Source organism: Herpailurus yagouaroundi, unplaced genomic scaffold (assembly GCF_014898765.1).
Source record: "Herpailurus yagouaroundi ecotype Mexico unplaced genomic scaffold, PumYag 184, whole genome shotgun sequence".
Taxonomy (NCBI): Eukaryota; Metazoa; Chordata; class Mammalia; order Carnivora; family Felidae; genus Herpailurus; species Herpailurus yagouaroundi.
Genome location: NW_024412415.1, coordinates 33,408,860 through 33,432,515, shown reverse-complemented (window position 1 = coordinate 33,432,515; position 23,656 = coordinate 33,408,860). Strand labels below are relative to the sequence as shown.

At 51.6% G+C, this 23,656-nt stretch overlaps 1 protein-coding gene across 4 annotated transcripts in view; it reads right to left on the bottom strand.

Annotated features, from left to right (window-relative positions):
* Positions 1-23,656, bottom strand: part of CORO2B (coronin 2B) — a 133,794-nt gene that overhangs the window by 32,088 nt on the left and 78,050 nt on the right. Inside the window, exon 3 of one of the 4 annotated variants that reach the window (XM_040493087.1) lies at positions 13,349-13,527. The exons of the other annotated variants lie outside the window; for them this stretch is intronic. Within the exon in view, the coding sequence (XP_040349021.1) occupies positions 13,349-13,527 (179 nt within the window). The remainder of the gene's footprint in view (positions 1-13,348; positions 13,528-23,656) is intronic. 4 annotated transcript variants of the gene reach the window in all.

Here is a 23,656-nt window from a genome sequence, read left to right as displayed (position 1 = left end):
ATGTCTGGGGCCTCATTCAGTGCCCAGCTCATAGCAAGAATTCAAGCTGGGTGAATGACTGTCACCTTATTTCCCACCGCTGGGCCTTTGCTCATGCTGTTCCCTCACCCCGACTCCCCTTCCCATCCTCAGCACCTAGAAATATCACCCAGGGAATAGACAAATGCTCCCTCCTGTCCCTAGGCTGGGAGATAATTCTGGATACTTCTGCTCTTATGACCTTGAGAGACCACATCTGGGGCTGAGCGTCAGGGGTAGACCCAGAGTCAAAGGGCAGAGTGCGGGATAAGGGTTGTGAACGCTCTAAAGTTCATCCAGACACAGACAAGTTCATGGCAGGACCTCAGGAAGCCTCCTAACTTCATGACTTCCTGTTTTGATTTTTTTCCTTCTCTTCTTTTATCTTTGTGTTTCTCAAGATGAGAAGGGTTGGCTGACTTTTCCAGTTAAGATCCTTGGCTCTTTGCACGTGTGTATGCGTGTGTGCCCGCAGAGGAGGGGGGAGAGGCTCTGGGGGGCAGGGGGTTTGTGTGGGGAAGGGCAGTAAGGAATCCTGTCGCTTCTGGTATTTCAGTTCTGGGAGACACAGTTCTCCCAGGCTCCAGTTCTCCCAGGCCCAGGCTCCCAGGCTCCCAGGCCTCCCTTGTCCACGATCCTAGGCGGTATCCATTTACAGACTCCATGAGAAGAGACAAGAGGCTCCCTGAGTCTGGGATAGAACATGTTGAGTGACCAGTGAGTGAGTGTGTGTGTGTGTGTGTGTGTGTGTACTGGGGAGGGGCCTAATGCTTGTCTCTGCAGTTTCCTGATTACTGGCCCCTTTTAAAACCCCCTGTGCTAAAACACATACAGAAGGTAGGAAAACTCCAAACCTACTGTGCCTGAGAACTCTGATGGGATGTCCTGGGGGTGGGTTTCTGCCTTTGGCTGTTATTAACCTACTGGGGGAGACAAGACAAAGAACCAGACAATTGGTGCCCTGTGCTTTGGCAGGGGGAATGTGGGGGGTGGGGAGGGGAAGCTATGGGAGCACAGAGGAGAGACCAGAACTAGAGACCCTGCAATCAGGAAGGTCTTCCCAGAGGAGGTGCTGAAGATCCAAAGGACTGAGAGCACACAGCCAGGGACAGCCTGGGGAATGCTGAAGACACAGAAGGACAAGCACCTGAAAGGCCCGGGTATATTTGGGAAGGCCAAGTAAGCGGAGACAGACAAGGCCTCAGAGGAAGGCCCAGACCAGATGGTTTAGGAAGCTGCTGGCCTTGGGAAAGAGTCTGGACTCTACCCCATGGCAAGGGGAGCCACTGATGGTTTAACACAGGAGAATGGGCTGCAGCGGGACCCAGATGGGCCAGGCAGTCACGGCAGAGTAAGAGCTATGTCATACTCAGGGAGCCCAGGAGCCCGAGGGAGGTCGGGGAGGGCCCCCCAGCCCAAGGAGCAAGCTTCCTGGTCTCCCAGGCCTTAAGTGTGATGGGGGAGGGCGTGGGGGAGAGGCTGCAGAGGAAAGAGGTCTCCAGCATCCCAGTCCCCCATCACGCCCCAGTGTCCCACTGTAGGGAAGGAGGATGTGGGCAGAAACCCGTGAACCGCTGGAAATGTAACAGAAATGGCAAAAACACACGAAAAATACAAAAAAGTACAAAACAGAAGACGGCATCTGTGCAAATTGCGGGGAAAGACATAGCTTTGAATGAATAGAAAAACACATTTCTCGTTCCGGCAGAAAACCAAAAGAGGGTGCTCACAACCCTCTCGAGGCCGTCAGCAGGAGCACGGGGGCCTGGCCTTCTCCTCCCTGCCACAGAGCCCCGCTCTCCCGGAAGGTGGGGGAGCTCCATGGGGTCGACCACACAGGCTCTGCAGGGGCTCCCCGTTTCTTGACCCCAAGCAGGCCTCCTTCTGTGAGCCTGGTGCCGCTCCCCAGAGGCCCTGCCACAGAGAGGGCCCTGGTGGAGACCCGCCCCAAATGGGTGCAGCCCGGGGAGGGATGGGGGCATGGACGACCCTGAGGTGAAGCCTAGGCAAGGTCAGGAGCTCTGCTTTTTTTTTTTTTTTAATTTATGTATTTATTTCCAGAGAGGCAGAGAGAGCGTGCAGGGGAGGGGCAGAGAGAGAGAGGAAGAAGGAGAGGGAAAGAGAGAGAGAATGAGAATCCCAAGCAGGCTCCACACTGTCAGCACGGAGCCCCATGCGGGGCTTGAACTTGAGAACCACCAGATCATGACCTGAGTGGAAACCAAGATTCAGACGCCTAACCAACTGAGCCACCCGGGCGCCCCAGCCCTCTGCTTCTTGGCCCAGAGGCCTGAATGTCTGATAGACCAGGGGTCGTCTCAACAGAGACTCCCTACCCCTGGCCTTCTGGTATGTTCCAAGGGGATGTTGTCAAGAATATAAAAATCCCTTCCATTTGCTGTCTGGGCCACAGAAGGAGGAGAGAAAGGGGAACGTGCTGGCCTCAGGCCCTTGCTGCGACATCCCTGCATATGTCTCCTGCGGTGTGAAATGAAACTCAGTCGGGGTTATTATTTCTGTCCAGTCCACTCGAGGTTCGAGGGCTGCTACTGGAAAGGCCAGTAGCCTGGGAGTCTCCTGACTTGGGCTTTATCTCAGTCCTGCCGCTCACTGGCTTGTGGCCTGGGACAAGTTCCTGCCTCTCTGGGCCTCAGTCTCTCCCTCTGAAGAGTGGAGGCATTCTGGAGGGCCCCACATAACAAACACGTGGTCCACTTGCCACCCCCAGGACTTCTGTCTCTACAGTCGGCATGGCTAATGGCTCACCACGTCCCGCTTGAGCCCCGTGATCCTTCTTGGTGATCAGCATGGGGACGTCTGAATGTCTGCCTGGGACCATGTGACCCTCTAGAGCTCTGACAGCTGTGCGCTAAGCCCCTGAGAGTCAGGGTACCTCTCAGCATTCAGAGAGGATTCCCGAGGCCTCTGGTAAGTTAAGCCCCACAGATGCCTCCACATCTGCCTTTTCCTCTCCAGACCCATGGCGCCCACACCCCCCTGAGGTACTCCAGCAGCCTTCCAATTCGTCTCCTTGGTGCCTGGCTCTTCTCGAACCCCAGGGTGAGGTCGGCATTCCATAATTATCGCTTTCATCCTACGGCCCCTCCAGAAGCTTCCATGGTTGTAACCATTTGTAGGAATTTGGGCTGTTGGATATCCAAGTTCCTTTCCTGATTTGGTGGGGGGGGGGGGGGGCCCCCCCGCTGATACTCCACTGATGGGATGTAGCACCTCACCTTCTGTGATGAGAGGTGAAGAGGGGCCTTTCCTACCCAGGGTCCTTTGCTGGCCAAGGAGGGGCATGTGACCCGGTGTGGCCAATCAGACCTCCCACCTGGGATGGCAGATGACTGACTCCACTTGCTGCTCGGGACCCTCAGGGGCTGACTTGGTGCCTCCCAGCGTTCCAAGTCTGGTTCTTCATCACCCCCAGCCCCTTGAACCTGGGAAGGCCCCCCCAGTCCCTGGCTGCTTAAGAGGGCCAGCGTGACCTCTGTCACAGCTAGCAACAGGAATCCTCACTGCATCATGTGCCTTGTCCGTACGTCATCAGATCCAGGTTATCTGTTTGGCCTTGGAGGGGCCCGCACCCTGGTCCCACCTGCGCTCCTCCAATCTCACCCCCCAGTTTGTTCAGCTCTATTGGGGTTCTACTTTTCAGACTGTCAAGAAACAGACCCAGTGTTAAATGTTATGTCTCAGATCCTCATAAAATACAAGAAATCTCCCTAATTCCCAGAATTCTCAGACTGCTTCTCGCATCGGGAAGAAACCCAGAGCTTCTTTGCCAGATCATGTGTGTCCTGACCCTTGGTTTGGGACAATATGGTCCCCAAATCAGGGGGGGAGGGTTCCCACTGGCCCACGACTGCCTCACTTCCCGCCCCCACATTCCTCAGGACACTCATCTTTAAAAAGACCTCTGTATGCCCTGGCCATCCTTCAGGAGTGACCCTGCCTCCTGCTCCCGCTAAGACATCTTGTCTGACTCCTCCACATCTCGTGATTCCCCGTCTTCCATCAGCTTCAGTAGCCCTTCTCCCCGTAACCCACTCTTGGGGATAATGCTGGCTGTCATTTACTGAGGGCCTTCCACGTGTCAGACCTGAAATCAAGTGTCACTTAAATTATTTGTCACAATAGCCTTATGAAGTACGTATCACTGTGTCCATTTTGCAGATAAGGAAACCAAAGCTCAGGGGGATCAATTAATACAGCGGCAAGGCCAGAACCCAAGCCTCAGTCTGGGTGACTCCTGAATCAGAATATAAGCTACACAAGGGGTGGTGCTTGGCCTAGTTCTCTCCTGTAACCCGGATGCCTGGAATTGTGCCTGACTGAGGGTAGGATCTCAGGAAATTTTTGTTGAATGCCATAAACTATATGGATGAGAATAATGCTACAAACTCTGGACCTAACCAGATCCCCTGTATAGTTGCATGGGTCGTGCACTGCACAAATCAAAGGGGTACCATTCACATGGTGTATGGTCTTCTGTGGTTCTCTGGGCCTAACCATGATGCTGCCCTGCTTTTCAACTTAGCCCCGCCTTGTATTGTTTGCCTTGTTTCACGGATGCTGGTTGTTTCTCCAAGAGCTTATCAGCACCTCCATCTTAAATGAGAAAACCATGGACGGTTCTCAGCAGAGTGTGGGATACAAATAAAACCTAAGAAGTATAAGGCATGCTTCTTATGCCCTCTGGCCCTAAATACAATGTCAGTCTGTATTCAGGATCAAATAACGCCCCCCAACCACACGCTGCCAGTTGCCCAGATGCTGCTTTTGTCAGTAGTGGGAGTGGATCCTCGGGCACTATTCATACTTCCCAGAGCTGGGCCCTCCTCTGCTTTGTCTTTTTGGAATTGTCCACTGGGAGAGCCCACCATCCATCAAGAGCATGCAGACTCTGCAGGGTCCAATGCCTGGCATCTTCCTTGCAAAGACTCAGTCCTGGGCCGGCACTGCCCACACGGAAGCTGAGAACCCGAGGGCAGGGCAGGGGACCCCTGGCTCAGACCCTCAGCCTTGGTCCACCAGGCCACAGGGGCTGCCCCACCTCCAAGGCAATGGTGCTGGGACATCAATGGCCTTGAAACCCCCTTTATGTTTTATTCTTTTTAAAAGTTTATTTATCTTGAAAAAATTTTTAATGTTTACCCCTTTACTTTTGAGAGAGAGCGAGAGAGCACAAGTGGGGGAAGGACAGAGAGAGGGGGACACACAGAATCCGAAGCAGGCTCCAGGCTCTGGGCTATTGGCACAGAGCCCGATGTGGGGCTCCAACTCACAAACCGTGAGATCATGACCTGAGCCTAAATCAAGAGTTAGGGGCGTCTGGGTGGTTCAGTCGGTTAAGCGTCCGACTTCGGCTCAGGTCGTGATCTCGCGGTTCTGGAGTTCGAGTCCCACATTGGGCTCTGTGCCGACAGCTCGGAGCCTGGAGCCTGTTTCAGATTTCATGTCTCCCTCTCTCTCTGCCCCTCCCCCGCTCATGCTCTGTCTGTCTCTATCTCTCAAAAATAAACATTAAAAAAATTAAAAAAAAAAAAAAGTCAGATGCTTAACCCACTGAGCCTCCCCAGGCTCCCTTCTTAGATGTCCTGCCCCATCCCAGGCCCCTTTTATGCTGCATCTGCTGAGGTCGGGTGATCCTGGGGGACCAGGTGATGTGTGAAGGCACAGACTGCACACAGTCTGAGCTCCCGGGGCCGGCCTCTAACTCTGGCTCTGCTCACACTGCTGCGTGACCGAGCAAGTTCCTTCCTCCCAGCGTTTCAGTGTCGTCAGGAGACAATAACCGTAACCCCCCTCGGCCCAGCCTGGCACCAAATAAGCACTCAACCAACCTCAGTTATCATTATCGTTTGCAAAATCCCCGCCCCTGTGCTCTGCCCTCCCCAGCCCCCTCCCCGCCCCCTCCCTCCTCGCTCCCCATACTGGGTTCAGTGCTTCACTGAGGCTGCATCTCGAGGGTGGGGCAGGTGCCTAACCCATCCTCGCAACCCCAGACCTAGCACGGCCCCCCGCACACGAGCTCAGGGGTGTCTGCGGGACAGAACTGAAACACCGGGGCCCTTCCCGCTCTGACAGCCTATGGTTACAAATTGAACCTCCACCCATTTGCTCATCAGACACAGACAAGGACCCTCCCTGGGCTTGGCACTGGCCACTTAGCAACGAAATCCCTCCTTTGAATGCGAGCTCCGTGACGCTGTCTGTTTTGGTCACTGTTGTATCCCCAACACTTAGCACAGTGCTGGGGACAGGACAGACTAGACTCTCAAGAAGTATTGATGGAATGGATGTATGAGTGAGAAGCAGGTGACATTTTCCAGAGGGTCCCTACCCTCCCTCACCCACCCACCCACAGGGCCAGGGCAGGGGCTGGCTCCCACTGTCAAGCGGCGCTGGGCTGCGGGACGGGGTGGGGAGGGGAACACAGCCCCCCGGCCACCTGGCCTCAAGCCAGACCCATTATCTTTCCAGTGACCCGGGGCTACTCTGATTCTCAAACAATAAATCCGCGAGGCCTGGTCTGTGTAGGACAGCAGCGGATGCAGCCGTGAAGGCTGGGGGTTGAGGGTGCAGTGCCTGTGTGTCCGGGGCCCCCCACAGGAGACCGTGTGGGCAGCTCTTCTGAGCTTGGCCCTGGCTCCCCACCAGCCAATCCCTGGGACACCATCTGTGGTTGCCCCCTGCCCCCAAGCCACCTCCTGGGGACTCTGGGTGAGAGTGGGAAGAGAGGGCTCGCATAAGCACAGAGACTGGGGCTCCCTCGTCTGCTAGAGCGCACACCCTGTGCTGTGGAGCCCCAGGCCACAGACTGGGTGGGAAGGGGCTGTACCCTACGTGGGGCTGCAGGGTGAGCTAGCGGCCAGCAACATGGGTGCTAAGCAACTCTCCTGGGGATGTCACGTGCACATTAGGCCTTAGGAAGGGGCAGTGACACCTGGGGTTCAAGGGGGCCGTTATCCTTGCTATTCAAGTGGCTCCCTTAACTTCTGTCACCTCAATCCCGATAGCTGAAGAGAAGACCTTCAGCTAAATAGGTTCTAAGGAAGTCGAAAGCCAAGGTGGGCCAGGAAGAGAAGGAGAAGGTTCTGCTTGAATTCAGGGGTCCTCCCTTGGAGTGTCTGTGCAGCTGACAGTGACTCCCTAACTACGGCCCTTATTCATAGATGGGGAGGCTTGCAGCCATGTTAACTCCTCCCCAAACACACCCACCCACACACACACACACACACACACACACTCTAAGCCGATTGGATCAGAATGAACATTAAAGCTGAGCCTGATTCACATCCCCTCCCTCATTGGTCCCTGGTCCCTGATTGGACCAGGAGGAACATTTAAGTCAAGCCGAGCCAATCAGAGCACCCGACGACCATTATTTAAGGTTGTAACTGTCCCTTCACCCTCCCACATCCCTGTCCCCTTCCCTGATTTCTCTTCCTAGCCTTATCTTCCATGATACAACTTACTCTATTGTCAGTCTCCCCCACTGGAATGTAGGCCTCAAGAAGGCCAGGGTTTTTGTCTGTTTTGTTCCCTGCCGCGTCCCGAAGTGCTTCTAACAGTGCCTGGCACATAGTAGTTGCTCAGCAAAAATCAGTCGGCTGAATGAATTCTCTTTCCAGGAGACATAATAATAATTCACATTTACTGAGCACCTACTGTTGGTGTTTTTCTAAGTACTTTAAATGTGTGTTCGCTTATTATCTCCATTTTATAAATGGCTTGCCTAAGGTTACATGGGGAGAGGCAGAATTCAAAGCTGTCTTGCAGGGGCTGGGTGTATCTATGTGTATTATTCTATGAGAGATATTGGTTTTATGGTCTGCAAACACATTTATAAACATCTTACTGGAATTCTCACTGTTCCCCTGGGGGAGGTACTATTTCCCTAATTTTAGAGAGGAGCGAACTGGGGCTCAGAAAGGTTAATTGACTTGCACAAGGTCCCACAGCAAAAAAGCAGCAGAGCTGGAAGTAGCACCTAGGACTTGACACTCTCCCCCTGAGCCCCGGTTCTTTTCAGACACTAAGGCAGCTCCTGGAAAATGCTGTTCCTGCCCTCGGAAACGTTTGCTTTCTCTAGGAAGATAAGCTAGAGGAGGGGACAGATTTGCAGGCCCAAGCAGAGGCTGAACTGACTGGGGAAGGAGAAGTAACACAAGCTTGTTTCCCCTCTGTTACTGTGAAATCCTTATAAAGGAACAGCAGCAAAGCAGAAGGCAGACACTGGAAGGGGAAATTGGAGCACACGGAAGGGGGGTGCGGTACAAACACTCCAATTCATGCCGGATCCGAAGTATCTTCACCATCATGGCTGCCTTCTTCAGATTACCTTCTGCTCTATTTCCCAATTAAAGGATGGCTCATAGACCTGAGAACAATACTGTACTTCCGGCCCGTGGTCTGGCCAGCACAAAAGGGAAGGGGAAGATTTCCTCCTTTCTTGACTCTAAGATCTTACTGGTTTGTGAAAGGATCACGGACTCCTCAGCTGACTCATACCTGAAACTCCACCATTAGGGATTAATTCCTTTGGTGCTACACCTTGCTGCTTTTTACACGTCGATACTCCGGAGAAGTGCGGTGGTGGGAGATGTTGTTGATCATATTCATTCTGAGTATGCTTTGGGGACTTCCCTTGAGGCAGGTCTGAGGAGAAAGAGCTAAGGCTACTGGCTAAAAGGGGGAGAGGGGAAATGAGAACCAATGCGGTGGCCGGGGTCGGTGCAAACTCTTAACCTCAGACTCTGGCTGACGAGGTCACTGGCCATCACCGAGTATGGTGTGCTTCATGCTGTGTCCCACAGGAGAGCTCCTACCCATGAGCCTCTCCAGTGGTCAGAGCCCCTGCCCCCTGCACACCCCACCATCCGTGTGAAAGCCCGAGAAGCGAGGGCACTTGCTCAAGTCACCCAGGGGGGAAGTGAACAATGGCTATGTCCAGGGCCACACCCAGGTCTGCAGACACTCAGGTCGGTGCCCAGTCCCCACCCTGTCAGTTCTGGAGGCCCTGCGCACCGGAAGGGAGCACAGAGATCACCCAAGGGTGGTTCACGGGCTTTGTTCCCATGTTACGGACACTGGTGGGGCATTCTGCTTCCCCCTCCTGCCTTCTGGAACATCTGTGCAGGGGATACTCCCCACCCCCTCTCCTGAAGCGCCAGCAGGGAGCTCTCAGATCCCAAAGGGTCGCTTCTCATCTGGAAAGCCTCAACTGGTCAGAGGACAGTGCAGTGGCCAAGCCAGGGAAGCTGTGCTACTGCGTTGCCACCAGCAGAGGGCGGTGGCGGCGCTGCTCTCAGCCTCATCCAGAACGCTGTATTTAGACTGTGTGGGAGGAGATTTAGCAGACCGGCTCTTCCTTAGGCTGGGGTTCTTGAGACACGCTTCAGCCTTGACCTAAATGCTCACAGTCATAGTAGCTCGCTATTATGCTCAGTTCACCAGAAAACTCTTCTTTATACTGCCATGAAAATCCACCTCCTTGTACGTCTTGCCATAAGCGCCCTAACTCTGCTTCTGGAGCCACACAGAAAAAGTCAACTGCTTTTTTATTTGCCAGCCCTCGGGAGCTGAAGTCTCTTTCCTAGTTGGTCATCCACAGTGCTGTGTGACATTGGGCAAGACACTTTCCTTCTCTGGGTCTTTATTTCTTACCTATAAGAAAATAGAATGGATCCTGATAAATCCTGAAGCTCTTCTTTCCAATTCTGACATTTCCAATGACACCCCTTTCAGAGTTCCTGCTGAAGGGTAGAAGAGGGGACCCTGCACCCCCCCCCCCGCCTCTTGGCTGGGGTTCCCCACACTCACAGTGGCTCCCGACACTCCTTCCCCACCCTCCAAGCGACAGCCTGTTCTTAGCCCCTTTCCCTCGGGGTTTGGTTTCCCCTGGCTGCTGTGTATTCTCAGCCACCTCCACCTGAGCTCACTGGCACCCCAGGCCACCCCGACACCTTCCACTAATCCATCTGACCCAAGCCGCAGGTCACTGAGCTCACATTCCACCTATGGTCCCAGAATGCCTGGCCACTTGGTGGGGAGCGGGAAGGATGGGTTTGTGGGTGGCAGGTCCCCACCTCAGAACCCGGAGGGCCTGGCTTCTTGCCTTGATTGATCTTACTCTCTTTCTCCCTCCCCCCAGGCCCCTTTGTCCCGGACCAGCCTTCTTCCTGGTTCTGGTGATGCTGCTTCCTCTCACTTCCAGAGCTGAGCCACCGCATCATTTGTGGTTTCTCCTGAGTCAGGACTATGTGGTTACACGTACTCAAAGAGGTCAACTTGAAGACGTTCAACAAGTTCTCTCTCTCTCTCTCTCTCTCACACACACACACACACACACACACACATACACACACACTCCAAATGATCAAGTTCTTCTGTTATCCCCGGGGAGAATCCTATTATTTGGGGTGTAAGTCTTCTCCAAGCTGCACTCAGTGAATTTCATCCCTCCCTATTCACTGTTTCTGCGAATTGCCCATCACGCTTTCCCGGGCTGCTGAAAAAGTCCGGCATGGTCAGAATCCTGTGAGCTGACGCATCAGCCTATGCCCCATCCCTGTCCCCCCTCAGAACACTACCTGATCCCGCAAAGCATTTTATTTTATTTTTATTTTTAATTTTTTTTTTAACGTTTGTTTTTGAGACAGAGAGCATGAACAGGGGAGGGTCAGAGAGAGAGGGAGACACAGAATCCAAAACAGGCTCCGGGCTCTGTGCTGACAGCACAGAGCCCGACGCGGGGCTCGAACTCACGGACCGTGAGATCGTGACCTGAGCCGAAGTCAGACGCTTAACTGACCGAGCCACCCAGGCGCCCCCCATAAAGCATTTTAACCGTGGGATGTGGTGGGAGGCAGCCTCCAAGGTGGTGCCCTGCAGTCTCTAGTTCCTGGTAGACACAACTCCCGTAGCCCCCTCCCACATTTTACCAGGGTTGGTCTGTGACACTAATGGAATGTGGTGAGAACTATAAAAGCCTGTGGTTTCTGCCTCGGGCCCTCCTCTCTTGGATCTCCTCTCAGGGGAAGCCAGGGGCCATGGGTGAGGACATTTAGCCTCCGTAGAGACCCAGGTGGCAAGGAATTAGGGCCTCCTGCCAACAGCTCTGTGAGTGAGCCCGGAAGCCTACGTGCCCCAGTCGAGCCTTCAATTGAGTGCAGCCCAGCAGACAAACGAACTGCAGCCTCATGAGAGATCCTGGGCCAGATCTACCCAGCTAAGTTTGGCAGTCATTCATTATGCAACACTAGAAAATGAATACAAAACTAATGATTCTAAACGTTTCTACTTTGCCTTCTTGGTCCCTATCCAGTTCCCGACATGGTTGGTTATCTATAATAAAAACAACCTTTTTATTAGCAGGACACTGTCAGGGATTTCTTTATGGAGCCCTCAAACCACCCTAGAATGATCTCTCCAGTAAGTTCATGTTTATTTCTGGCCCAGGGGCATCAAATCAGAGCAAGCTAAGAGACAGCCTTGCACACTGCTCTCCAAGAAAATGGGGCCACCCAGTGATGCACCAAAAGTCAGGGGCAACCGCGGGACTGGGTTTCTTGCTAGCTCTCCTGGCTCTGGCCCGCTCCCGCGTTTATGCAAAGCCCTGCCACTTCTTTCAGAGAACACATCCCACCTACTGGGTGAGAAAAGTCTACAAAGCTCTTCACAGCCACCCCCACTCTGCCCTGGCCAGAGAGAGGCCCTGTAACCATTCTCATCAGGAAGCCTCCCCGTTTGCAGACAGACAAACATGCCAACAAATAAGCCATGGTCCAAATGTGAACAAGATGCCCTGCTTCTCAAGGTCAAATCCTGTGTCAGGTTTTCTAAGGGATGTGTATTTATGTGTATTTCTTTGTTTAGCTCAAGCAGAGTAACCTTGAGCTTGAATGGCTTCCACTGCACCGAGGTAAAAACTCAAACTCCTTAGTATGATCTCCAGGTCCTGGATAATCTAGCCCCTGCCTAACCGTCCATCTCTTCTGCATCTCTGCTCTCCTGATCACCCATGATGCCTCCCCTATATTGGCCTTATTTGCTGCCTTGAGCCTTAGCACACGCTGTTCCCTCCTGCTAAGACACTCTTCCAGGTGGACTTTACATAACTGACTCCTTTCCATCCAAGTTTTCAGAGAGGTCTTTCTTGACTATCTTATCTAATATGTCCCTCCCAAGTCTCTATCACGTCACTGAGTTGGGCTTTTTTCACAGCACCTACTGTGTATGAAATAACCTCAATGACTGGTTTGTTTCCTTGTTTATTGTTTGTCTCCTTGACTGGCCCACACAGCTCCTGAGAACAGAAACCTTGTCTGTATACCTGTCTATACTGTTTGCATGATCCAGAAGCTTCTCTGATCTCTTGGAGCTCCCTTTCCTGCTCTCCCTCCATGCCCCTCCCCCCACCCGCGTCCTGCAGATTGCCAAGTGTGCATACTCAGGGGAGCAGAAGCCCCAGGTCGTGATGCTGACCGAGGCTTGCTATACGCCAAGGACTGCTGACCTCTTGGTCTGTGTCATTCTGGTTTCTTCTGGCTCTATCACTTTCCAGCTGTGTGACTTCGGGGGAGTTACCCAGCTATCCTGTGCCTCAGTTTCCTCATCTGTAACACGGAGCAGCCCCTGTTTCATGGGGCTGCTGTGAGCACTCCAATAAGACAAGGAACAGTCCCTGGCCCATTGTATGTCCTCAACGGGTGTGAGCAATTGTTGTTCTTACAACACCCCTGTCAGGTAGGATTTATTGCCTCTAGTTTATAAGTAAGAAACCAAGGCTTTAGGGTCTAGTAGCTTGGCTAGGAAGTAGCTGAATCCGAGCTGAATTCTAAGTCCCAAAGCTCCTGACTTCATGGTCACATATTCCAATTCTTCCTACAGAAATGGCGCTAACTGGTCTGAATTCGCTCCCCCTTCCCAGCAACTGCCTCCTAGCACATACAGAACTAGCTCTTTCTGTATTCCTCCAGCATGAGGCGGTGCCCACATTACCGCGGTCTCTAGTGCACCCTCCCATCTCATGGATGGGGCAAACTGAGGCCGAGAAGGGGCTTGTGAGTGAGCCGAGATGCCCAGGGCAAACCCTGTTGCGTGATGCTAAGTTCACAGGATGCTGCTCCCAGATGCCCAACCAGGCTGCTCCTTCATGTGGGAGAATGGCTGCAGGTGGCTGAGCTGGGGTCTGTCAGAAGCCTCAGTCTTATCCACAGGGTGTCACTACCCGCCCCTCCCCACCCCCCAGGGCCTTACATTCAAAGCTTGTAGTCCAGAAGACTTCGGGCCGTGGCCAACACTTGTCACCACCCTGTACCTCAAAACGTTTCTTGGTCCTAAAAGATCCTGGCCCAGTATCCTGGTGGAATCCTGGGTGTTGGAACAGAAGGATGGGAGGACATTGTCCATGGTCTCGAGGAGCCCAGTGGGTGTAGCAGGAACAGGTGTGAAAACAGAGTGAGGCCAGCCACGTGGTAGGGACGGTGTGAGCAGAATCTGGTGGCAGACCAGAGGGAGAAACATGATAGCCCCGGGGGGCTTCCCCCAGGTGGTGCCCCAAAGCCGTGTGGGGCGGACCGCTAGCAGGAAGAAGGGCACAAGGGTGGGTAAGACCAGGACCAGCTCAGGGGTGGGACGGAGGGGTGCATGTGGGGGGCGGGGGAGATCCCGTGGAGCCAGGGCAGGTGTGAGCTTAGCCCGGAAAGAGAGGGGAGACCCTGGGCACTTTCAGAGTGGGAGAGGGCCCCTGCAAGTGAGGGAGAGTCGGAAGAGATGAGGTTGGGGACAGGGACACCCAGGGCCCGTCTGCCATGGGCCTTCCTCTGACAGAAGCAGACTGGTCCTTCCACTGCCCCGAGGAGGGGTGAGAACCATAACTTGCCCAAGGTCACATAGCTTATTCCTGGCAATGCCAAGATTTGAACTCAAGTCTATCTGACTATGCAGCTGTGTGTGTGTGTGTGTGTGTGTATAACGCATTAACATATATAGATAATTAATTAATTAATTGCTTTTAACTGAAGGAGGTGACTGCAATATATAAATAAAAATAACAGTGCAGAGGCCTCCTGTCCACCACAGGGGTGAGAGAGGCACAAAGTTCCCTTGGCCCTTTCCTTCCCCGTGCCCCGACCCCCAGCCCCCATACCCTTGCCTGTTGCCCAGTCCAGCTGTCCAGGAAGAGGTCACCTGGAGAAGGAGGGAAATACCTTCTCAGGCCGCTTCCCTTTCTTTGTCTGGGGCTCTGCTAGGAGGGGTCCGCTAGGCAGGAGGCAGAGATGGAGAAAGGAAGGAAGAAAGGAAATCCCCCCCAGCTGTCAGGAAAGAGGGTGTCTCTTGGAAATGCGCTCTATGATCCCTGGGTCCTGTGGAAGCTCAGAACACAGGGGCAAGGGGCTGGGGGAGCTGAGCATCACCTCACCCACTTCATGTCCTGAAGTCTGGGCTTCCCTCAACTTCTGACGCCTATGTGACACCTCGGGCAGGGCACTAAGTGGCCTGGGGCCTGACTCTCGGTATTTGTACATTTAAGCATCATCTGATGGCACAACGTGAGCCAGGTCCTCTGCCAACTACACAACATGTCTCCAAGGAAGTCTGTCTGAAGACCCTTCTCTGCCTCAAACAAATAGAGCACCCAGCATTGGCCAATACAGTATGCTGTTGATAGTAGAACATGGGTGGTGTTCACTGCAAAACTATTTAAACTTTAAGGTATGTTTGTAAAGCTTCATAATAAAATGTTGGTGGAAAAAAAAGCTATCTTCCTCAATTCAAAGTATTTATTTATTTATTTAATTTATTTATTTTTGAGAGAGAGGGAGAGAGAGAGAGAACAGGGGAGGAGAAGAGAGAGGGAGGCAGAGGATCCAAAGCGAGCTCTGCCCTGACAGCAGAGAGCATGATGCGGGGCTCAAACTCCCAAACTGTGAGATCATGACCTGAGCCAAAGTGGGACGCTTAATTGACAGAGCCACCCAGGCACCCATCTCAACTCAAAGTATTTAATGGGTAAACATGTGATGTAGGTTCATCAAAGTTAGGAATAAAGTACTACTGTTTGCTTAACACTTTCCTAGAGGTGCTAGCCAATGCAATTAGAAAAGAAAAAGTTACTAGAAAATTATAAGTAAAGAGGTGAAACTATTACTACTCGCAAATGAGAAGATAACATCTTTAGGATACCTGAGAGAAAATCCTGAGAAAGTACCATAAACAATTAGTAAATTTAGTAACATGGTGAGATAAAAAATGAACATATAGCAACCTATGGCTTTCTAATATGCAGTCACCAGTTTGCACCATATAATGGAAAAAGGGGCCCCATATACAATACCAACAGCAAAACAGTAAATACAGATGGCAAGAAATGCAGAGATCTATCTGAAGGAAAATTTTAACTTACTACAAAAGGGCACAAAGGACTAGAACAAGCAAACTACAAACACAGACTCAACATCGTAAGGTTGTCCACTCTCTCTAATTTATCCTATGCAGGGGAAGAGATCGGATGGTCCGTAAATAAGCCCAAACACATACAGAAATGTAGAATGTAGCAAAGATTGCAGCTCCAATCAGATGATCTGAAATATGGATGACTCACTAAGTGGTATGAACACAACCAGATGGGAAAAAAAAAAAATTAAGATGAGTCTACACCTCATACTTCACAAACAAGGCAAATTTATTATTATTTTTTTTAAGCTTATTTATTTTGAGAGGGAGAGAGAGAGCATGGGCGGGGGAGGGGCAGAGAGAGAGGGAGGGAGAGAAAGCATCCCAAGCAGGCTCCGGGCTGTTAGTGCAGAGCCCAACACGGGGCTCAATCCCATGACCGTGAGATCACAACCCGAGCCGAAATCAAGAGACTGAGCCACCCAGGTGCCCCTCCACCAAGGTAAATTTAAATATAGATTTAAATATAAAGATGAAGTTGTAAAGGTACTGGGAGGCATGGAGGGAAACTACTGTATAACCGTGGAGAAGGGAAGGCTTTTCCAACCATGGCCCAAGATCCAGAAGCCATAAAAGAAGAGACTGGTAAATTAGACCTCTTGAGATTTAAAACAAGAAACCTGCATTACAGCCACACCATTTGAGAGATATAGCTGCAACTCCTATCCCCCGAAAGGGCTAATTTCCCTAATATACAAATAACTTAATCGATAAAAGAATCCATGACCTTTTAGAAAAACAGATGAAGGAAATGTATAGACGATTCCCACCAAAAGAAACTGCAGATAGATTTTGAACATGTAAAGATATTTCAACTTCGTTTTTAATAGAATGCTACTGGAAACCATTCTGAGAAAAGTTTCCCACACATCACCTTAGCAAAAAACTTTAAAAGTATGCCAACACTCCAGTTTTAAGGGGGCAAGGAAACAGGCACACTTACACTTTGCTGGTGAGGACGTAAACCGTTACAACCTCAGTGGAAGACAATTGTGCCAATATCTATCGAAATTTCAAAAGCACCTGCCCTTTCCCGCTAATGTGAAATTCTTAACTAAGGAATATTTACATGCAATAAAAGGCAGAGATCTCTATACAGCTCATTGCATTTCTATATACGTATACACTTGTGTAACCACCACTACAATCAAGACACAGAACATTTCCATCACCCTAAAAGTCTCTTCATGCCAACCCCAAATGCAACCTCTCTTCTCACGTCTGTCAGCGTAAATCATTTTCGCCTCGTCCTGAACTTCCAGTAAGTAGAATCATATGATGTGGACTGTTCTGTGTATGGCTTTTTCTGATCAATGTATTTTATTTATTTATTTATTTATTTATTTATTTTTTAATTTTTATTTTTGGGACAGAGAGAGACAGAGCATGAACGGGGGAGGGGCAGAGAGAGAGGGAGACACAGAATCGGAAACAGGCTCCAGGCTCCGAGCCATCAGCCCAGAGCCCGACGCAGGGCTCGAACCCACGGACCGCGAGATCGTGACCTGGCAGAAGTCGGACGCCCAACCGACTGCGCCACCCAGGCGCCCCTCAATGTATTTTAAAGATCCATCATGCTGCTGTGGGTATCAGTAGATACTCCCTCTTACTGCTGTGTATTATTCCATTTTTCTGAATCGACCACGATTTGTTTATCCTGCTGATGGATGTCTGGGGTGTTTCTAGCTTGGGGGTATTCTGAATAAAGCTGCTAAGAACGTTCTTTCATAAGACGTTCTTTTGTGGGTATATGTGGTCATTTTCCTTGGGTATAAACCTATGAGTGGGTTCGCGTGGGCACATACTTGTTTTGTTTTATTAGACGCTGCAGAAGGGATTTACAAAGTGGCTGTCACATTTTACGTTCCCACCAGCAAAGCAGGACGGTTCTAGTTGCTCCACAGCGTCCTCAACACTTGAGACGGTCAGTTTGTAAATTTCGACCATTCTGGTGCGTGTGTGGTTCCGACTCATGTTTCCATTTGCACTTTCCCACCGAGCAATGACCCAACGAAGTGCAAATAGGTCTTAAACATACAAAAAGATTTGCAGCCCCAGTCTTCATAAAAATGCTCATTGGAACGACTCTGAGAAAGTAACACCTCTTCACAGGCTTATCGGCCTTTTTGGATATTCACTTTTACATGACGCTCATTTAAGTCTTGCCTTTCTTTCTTCGCCCATTTGGAACGCAGTCGTAGATTATGGATACCAGTCCTTTGTGAGGAATACTCACCGTACGTATTGCTCCCATGTGTGTGGTTTGCCTTTTCACTTTTTTTTTGTTTTAATAATTTTATTTTTTATTTAAAAATTTTTTAATAATTTTTTTAATGTTTATTTGTTTCTTTTGGGGGGCCCCCCCCCCCCAGAGAGAGAGGGAGACACAGAACCCGAAGCAGGCTCCAGGCTCTGAGCTGCCAGCACAGAGCTGAAGTCGGGTGCTCAACCGAATGAGCCAACCAGGCACCCCTAGTTTTTATTTATTTAAATGTTTACTTATTTATTAGAGAGAGTGGCAGAGGGGTAGAGAGAGAGGGGGACAGAGAATTCAAAGCAGGCTTCACACTGTCAGCACAGAGCCCGACGCGGGGCTCGAACCCACAAACCGTGAGATAATGACCTGAGCCAAAGTCTGACACTTAACCAACTGAGCCACCCAGGCGCCCTTGCCTTTTCACTTTCTTAATGGTATCTTTTTTGTTGTTGTTAAACATTCACTTATTTTTCATCATTTTGTTCTTAATGGTATCTTTCAATGAGCAAAAGTTTTTCATTTTGATGAAGTCCAATTTGTCCGTTGTTTTTATAAATTTCTGCTTTCTGTGCCCTGTTAAACCACTTCTGCTTACGAGACTGTCGGGCAGACTTTTCACTCTCTGTCTTCTGGTTACTCTTGAAGTTTAAGCTCCGTGAAGGTTTTACTCCCCGAAAAGAAATACTTAGTTAAAAACTGATGTTATTCTAAATGGGTAAGACTTTCCGTTTGCAGGTATTGGTGAGTTAAGGGCAGTCCCAAGTGGGGAAGAGCTGGAACAAAGTCCCCGAGTGCCTGGGGGCCATGAGAGTGTTTTACAGACCTTTGCCCAGAGCCTCATCCTGGCCTCAAAGCTGCATTCCGACCAGCAGGTGCTCTCACTGTTTCAGGTGCAAGCGCTCTCTGGATGGCTTACAGCCCTGAGCCCACAGCGCTATCTCTGTCAGCACTGCCGGGGCTGGGGGGGGGGGTACCTCATCTACCCCGTATCATTTAAATCTCATTCAGATACCCAGGAATGATTTTTAGGAACGATGTCTGTTGGACAAAGGAGGAAAGTGAAGCTCAGAGAGGTTAAGTAACTTGTCAGAGGTCACACAGCCATTACGTAACCTAACTGGACCCAGGCCTGTGCATCTTCCCCCGTCCGGGACTCTCTGCCACCAGGGTGGGAAAAAAGAGGGTGGAAAGAGAATAGGCAACGGTGTTCTACCCTGGCTCTTTCTCAGGCGGCCCCTCCCCCTCCCAGCCAGGTTGCTGCCTGGCCTCGGGCCCCATCCGCACCCCCACCCGCCCCCCGCTGGCGGACTGCAGGAAGGAGGCACAGATGGCAGGCGAGGACGAGGCCCCCAGCCAGGCTCACCCAGCTGTCGCTTTGGAGAGCACCACGCATCTCCTCCTCCTCCTGCCTTGAACAATTGGGAGCTGGCCAGCCTGGCCCCAGCTGTTCCCTCTCTCTGGTCCAGGGCTCCTGCAGACCCACACTTCTGAGGCCTTTGTCTCTGGGGGTGGCGGCGGCCGGAGTAGCAGGGAGAAGCGTGACTCTCCGAACCACAGGGCTGGACAAGATCTTAGAGAACAATGGGTGCAACGGCTCATTTTACAGATGGGGAAACTGAGGCCCAGCAACACAAAGAGACCTTTCCAAGCTCACAAGGAGCCAGGCAGAGAAGTCAGGCTTCCTCACTGCCAGCAAAGCTTAGGATTTAGGGGTCAGGGGGGCTCAGGCAGGTTCCATTCCATTCCCCCATCAAGCTTTCACCAGAACAATTCTACTTGTCCTGATTTTACACAATGACCTTCCACCTCTGACTTTATCTCGGGGGTCTTTATCTGGGTCCACAGACCCCGTAGGTCTGTGAGCTTGGACAGGAGAGAAATGTCACCAGCTTCGGACTGCAATTTGTTATTTCCTTTGTTTATAAATGTAGGCAACAAAGCCCAGCAAGACTAGCCGAACCTGTAACTTTTTCATCACTAATCACAGATGTTTTCAGATCACATCATATTCTGCTACTGTTGTCCCCACATAATGTTTACATTCAGCACTACTGTGAAATGACAGCACTTATGAGGTGCTCCCCTTGGCCATGTTATTTAATGCGTTATATTTAATCTACATTATTTAATGTGTTATTTAATATACATTAATTAATGTGTTACACTTCATATAAAAGCACATATCCTACTATGTCATAGTTCTGGTATAATTTTGGTAACTATATGTCAGTACTGTTGGTTTCTTTTCTAATCCTAGTTTGTGTAATTAAAAATGTTATTCTCGGGGCACCTGGGTGGCTCAGTCGGTGAAGCGGCCGACTTCGGCTCAGGTCATGATCTCGCGGTCCGTGAGTTCGAGCCCCGCGTCGGGCTCTGTGCTGACAGCTCGGAGCCTGGAGCCTGTTTCAGATTCTGTGTCTCCCTCTCTCTGACCCTCCCCCGTTCATGCTCTGTCTCTCCCTGTCTCAAAAATAAATAAACGTTAAAAAAAAAATGTTATTCTCTGAAGGGGTCCATGGGCTTATGCAGATTGCCCCCTGCCCCGCCCTTACCATTAAGAACCTGTTTTATTTGCACAGCATGTTCCAGCGTTAAGAACTGAAGTTTGAAAACTCTCGTGCATATCTATTATCTCAGGAGACTAAGATTGGGGCCAGAGTCACTCGAGATCAAGGAGTAAACCAGAGGGAAGGGGGCTGGCACCCTACGTGGGGAGCCCGCGGGCACGCCCTATACCGGGCACCCTCTGAGGCTTTCTGTGACATCTCACTGAATCCTCAGGAGGGCCTCTGGGTTGAGACTCAGCGTGTTTTCCATTTTACAGCTGGGGAAACAGAGGCACAGAATAGGAGGTGACTTGCCCAAAGCACATGGCTAGTAAATGGTGGAGTCAGGACTGGAGTCCAGGCCCACGGACGTCAGAACCTTCATGCCTCATCACTGGGCGTTCTGCCTCCCTGTCCGGGCAGACGGAAGCTTCTCACAGAAAGTCCCTGGGGTGTTGCTGTTGCCTGGGTGCTTCTCTTGGTGGGGGGCAGGGAGCAGTGAGGAGATGAGATTCTGAAGGATTTGGGGCCCCAGCTGATCGTCTGACACGTGGGGGCACCCACGAGCTGTGCCGCCTTGACCAAGTCCCTCGCGCTCTCTGGGCCACTGTGTCTCCATCTATAAAATGCAGGGTTCTAAGCGCGGCCATCCCTGCCATGCCCCTCCCGTCCCCTATATCACTTCTGCTCCCTGAAGCGTCCGGGGTCCGTGGACACAGGAGGCGGGAGCTGCAGACGCTGAGGCCGCGTGGCCGCACGCCTCACAGAGCAGGCAAGTGTCTCTCGAGGGCTTGGGGAAGGCCCTTCCGGTGAACAGATCTCATGGGCTGAAATTGTACAACTAGCTGCACATTCCTCTGGGTCTCAAGGATTTGGGTTCCTTAAATCTTACCCTAACCTTAACCAAATGCGAATCCCGTGGGTTGGAGGGGAGCCACTGTCACCACCAACACCTCCGTAGGTCTGATTTGGGACTCTGGCCAGGGGCTGAGGGCAAGAACCCCTGGGAAAGAGCCCCGAGGGCATCTGGGCACGCCCTGCAACCCTGGGAAGACACTTCTCTTTGGGGCCAGGGTTCCTCATGGGTACAGGGAGGTGTGAGAACATGTGATCACTGGAGGCTCCTCCGACCCTGATAATGTGTCAACGTGAGGCTGGAATTGGGGCACTGGGGAGGGGGGTGAGGAGGGGCGGCTGGGAGGGCTGTGAGGCCTCAGGCCGGCTCAGAGCACAGAATCTCAAACTCACACCCACCCAGAGGTCCTGTGCCTTGGATCTGAGCCAGCCAGACTCCAGAGAGCCCCCTGTCCCGATCCCCAGCACCTCTTCACCCCATGATGTGAAATGAAGCGTGTTATAGTTGTTAACAATACACGCGGTATAGCTCAGTTTATTGAGTCCTTGCTGTATACCAGCCGTCATGGTAAACCTCCACATGCCTTATCTCATTTAACCCTGGCAGACAGGGGGGGCTCCGATAAGCAGGCAGGCTGACTACAGAAGGGCATGATCAGGTGCCAAAATGCCCCCAGGCCCCTCCCCAAGTTCCCCTTCCTCTGGGCATTCCCAGCAGTCCCGCCAGTGTGCCCCCACACCCCCAGCCCCGTTCCCTTTTGGGCACAAATGACTGGGCTGTGAGTACCTTCCTCTCTACAATGCTCAGTGACTGTATCAACCAGAGACAAGCCTCCCCCTCGCTGGTTGCAGGCTGGGAAGCCCACGGGCTATTTCTGGGCCTGGGTGGACCGAGGAAGGGGAGGGAGTGGGCAAAAGCCCTTGTCATCACCAAGCTCCTACTTACAGAGCACACACTGTGCCAGGCTATGTGCTGAGTGCTTTATATAGCATTTTGATTAATCATCCTGGCGCCGTGAGAAATAAGTATCAGTATTATCACAAATAGAGAAAGTGAGGCACAGAGAGGGTACATGCCCGGGGTTTCACAGCTAAGGGATGGAGCTCTGATTTCTAAAGGTGTGGGAGGCTCCAGGCCTGAGAAGGAAAGTGGGGAGCAGATCCAGCTAGCTGGCAAAGGGGTCTGGTGTCTAGGCTGGTGCCTCTGGGGGAGGTAGGCCCATGGCCCAAGTTCACAAAGTCCTCATGAACCAGGCCCTATTATTTCCAACCTCAGTGGCTCTGCTAGGACTGAAGCCAGGGAGACAGTTCAGGAGTGGCCCTGACCCAAGGCAGAGGGGTGAGATTCTTTGACCTCTCAGGATATCCACCAGTCAGACTGCCTCCCTGGTCCCCTGTACCTCAAATCCCAGGGTCCCAGCCCACAACCGCGAACTAAAATAAGGGACCAACACTTCCCTGTCTGCCTAAGAGCTTGCCTTCACTTCCCTCAAAAAAAGGCAGTCATTCTTCCAAAAAAGGGAAAAACATAAAGCGAGGCTGTCAATCTCGGCCCTCAGACAAATGGAATGAAGTTGTGACTTCTCTCTCAGAGCACAATTCTCCCCCCTCTTTCCCCAAAGTCACTTACTGTACATTCAGGCTGTCACAGGCTTTGAGATGCAAATTGCACCAAGCGGAAGGCAGCTTGAAGAACAAAGACCGATTGAGGAAAGATCTGAAAAATGGATTTGGAAAAGGCTCTCTGAATTCCCCCCGGAGAGGGGGAGACCTGTCTGCAGAAGGGAGCAGTGATGGAGATTTGAGGCTTTTCCACGGGAGCCAGCAGGGTTGAGGAGCTCAGTGCCGATGTGGGGAGTGATAGGGAGGGAGTGTTCCAGAAATCTGGAATGGAAGCAAAGGCTTTGGGTGAGCAAAAAGTCTGATTTTATTAGTCTTCAGCGCCAGGCTGGGCACTCATTTTTCACCTTTCTTTTATTATTAGGCGTCGAATGTACTGTGAGTCATGGAGCTAACTGGTCTGCCAACTTCTGGGGTCGGTTCCAGAGTAAGAGCAGCTGGGTCAGTAATACTGTTCTAAGGTCTTTAACAGAGGGGCAGTCCCCTTCAGGCTCGGAAGCCCCTGCAGGGCACCACCTCGTCCCTAGGGCCTGTAGGAGAGGGGTTCCCCAGGACCAGCAAAGAGAAAACCCCAGCTGGGAAGATGGGGCATGGGAGTCTCGGGACCTGGCCTCAGGTCAGGCCTCAGGTCAGCCCGATGCCCCCTAGCTGAGCATCAGCTGTGTGCAGCCCTGTACAAGTCAGACATGTTCCTCACCCTCAGGGCTCTCAGTCCAATCTAGGCAACTAACTGAACTGCAAACTTTGTGCTGACAAACACTTGGTCTTGTTTACTGCTGTATTCCTGGTCTTGGAATTGTGACTGAAATGTAGTAGGTGCTCAATAAACATTTGTTGAATGGATGGGTGGATGGATTGGTGGGTGGGTGGGTGGATAGATGGGTGGGTGGAT